Source organism: Penaeus monodon, chromosome 25 (assembly GCF_015228065.2).
Source record: "Penaeus monodon isolate SGIC_2016 chromosome 25, NSTDA_Pmon_1, whole genome shotgun sequence".
Classification (NCBI taxonomy): Eukaryota; Metazoa; Arthropoda; class Malacostraca; order Decapoda; family Penaeidae; genus Penaeus; species Penaeus monodon.
Window position 1 is genome coordinate 7,092,594 of NC_051410.1, and position 976 is coordinate 7,093,569.

Below are 976 nucleotides of genomic sequence, written 5' to 3' on the forward strand. Positions count from 1 at the left end.
ACTAATACGCTATTGCTGAAATTAGCATCATCGTTGTTTTAGTAAATTAATCGTGTTGTAGTTACCGTCGTTATTATCATAACACTACCTATCGACATTTTATTCGTTACGGTAATGCATGAGTTCATTTCGTCAATCCTGGTATTATCGCCCGTATGTTCGCTTTAAGTCTTATTACTGGGATAATAGTGAACCAATAATCCTGTTGTTATCAGTAATTTTTTACCAGAGTTTACAGCTAATAGCATTATCAGTAAAACTGCTATTTTATCAATAGCTTGCGCATATTTCGTCATCAGTAACTTTATCTTATATTTCGTCAGCAGTATCTTAAGTTTAACAAATTTGTATTTTGTTTCAACATTATCGTCTTATAATTCTGTTATCATTTATCTTATTGTATGCTTTTTTTATTTAATTGGTTATCGTTTATCTTGTCGTATCTTTTTATTTGTTTTATCATTATATTTGCCTTGCACTGTATTTTATTCCACCCTCTTTATATTTTCCTCATATCACACCATTTTGTTTCAGCAATATGCACTTTTTCTCCCCATCAATACTCACTATTTCCCCCTCATCACGGATTTTTCCCCTCATAAGTATTCACAATTTTTCCCCCTCATCAAGTACTCACGGCTCTTTTCCCCTCATCAGTACTCATAATCCCCCCCCCCCCACCCTCATCAAGTACTCCCGAATTTTTCCCCTCATCAGTACTCACGACTCCCCCCCCCTCCCCCTCCCCTCAATATTCACAACATTTTCCCCTACTCATTCCCCCCATTTTCTCCCTACAGAGCAGCGTGGGCGACAGTGTGGGGAGCGGCGTGGGCAGCCCTGTGGGGGGAGAGGCCCAGGGTCACCTCTCCTTCGGCATCCAGTACATCCCGACGGGTCAAGAGGGCAACACGGGCAAACTCGTTATCACTGTCATTGTAAGTATGAGTTTCTTTGAATTTGCGTGGATTGCCGG

At 40.4% G+C, this 976-nt stretch overlaps 1 protein-coding gene across 1 annotated transcript in view; it reads left to right on the forward strand.

Moving 5' to 3' along the window:
• Positions 1 to 976, forward strand: part of LOC119589515 (synaptotagmin-1-like) — a 71,270-nt gene that overhangs the window by 54,707 nt on the left and 15,587 nt on the right. Inside the window, exon 5 of the mRNA XM_037938115.1 lies at positions 801 to 938. Within this exon, the coding sequence (XP_037794043.1) occupies positions 801 to 938 (138 nt within the window). The remainder of the gene's footprint in view (positions 1 to 800; positions 939 to 976) is intronic.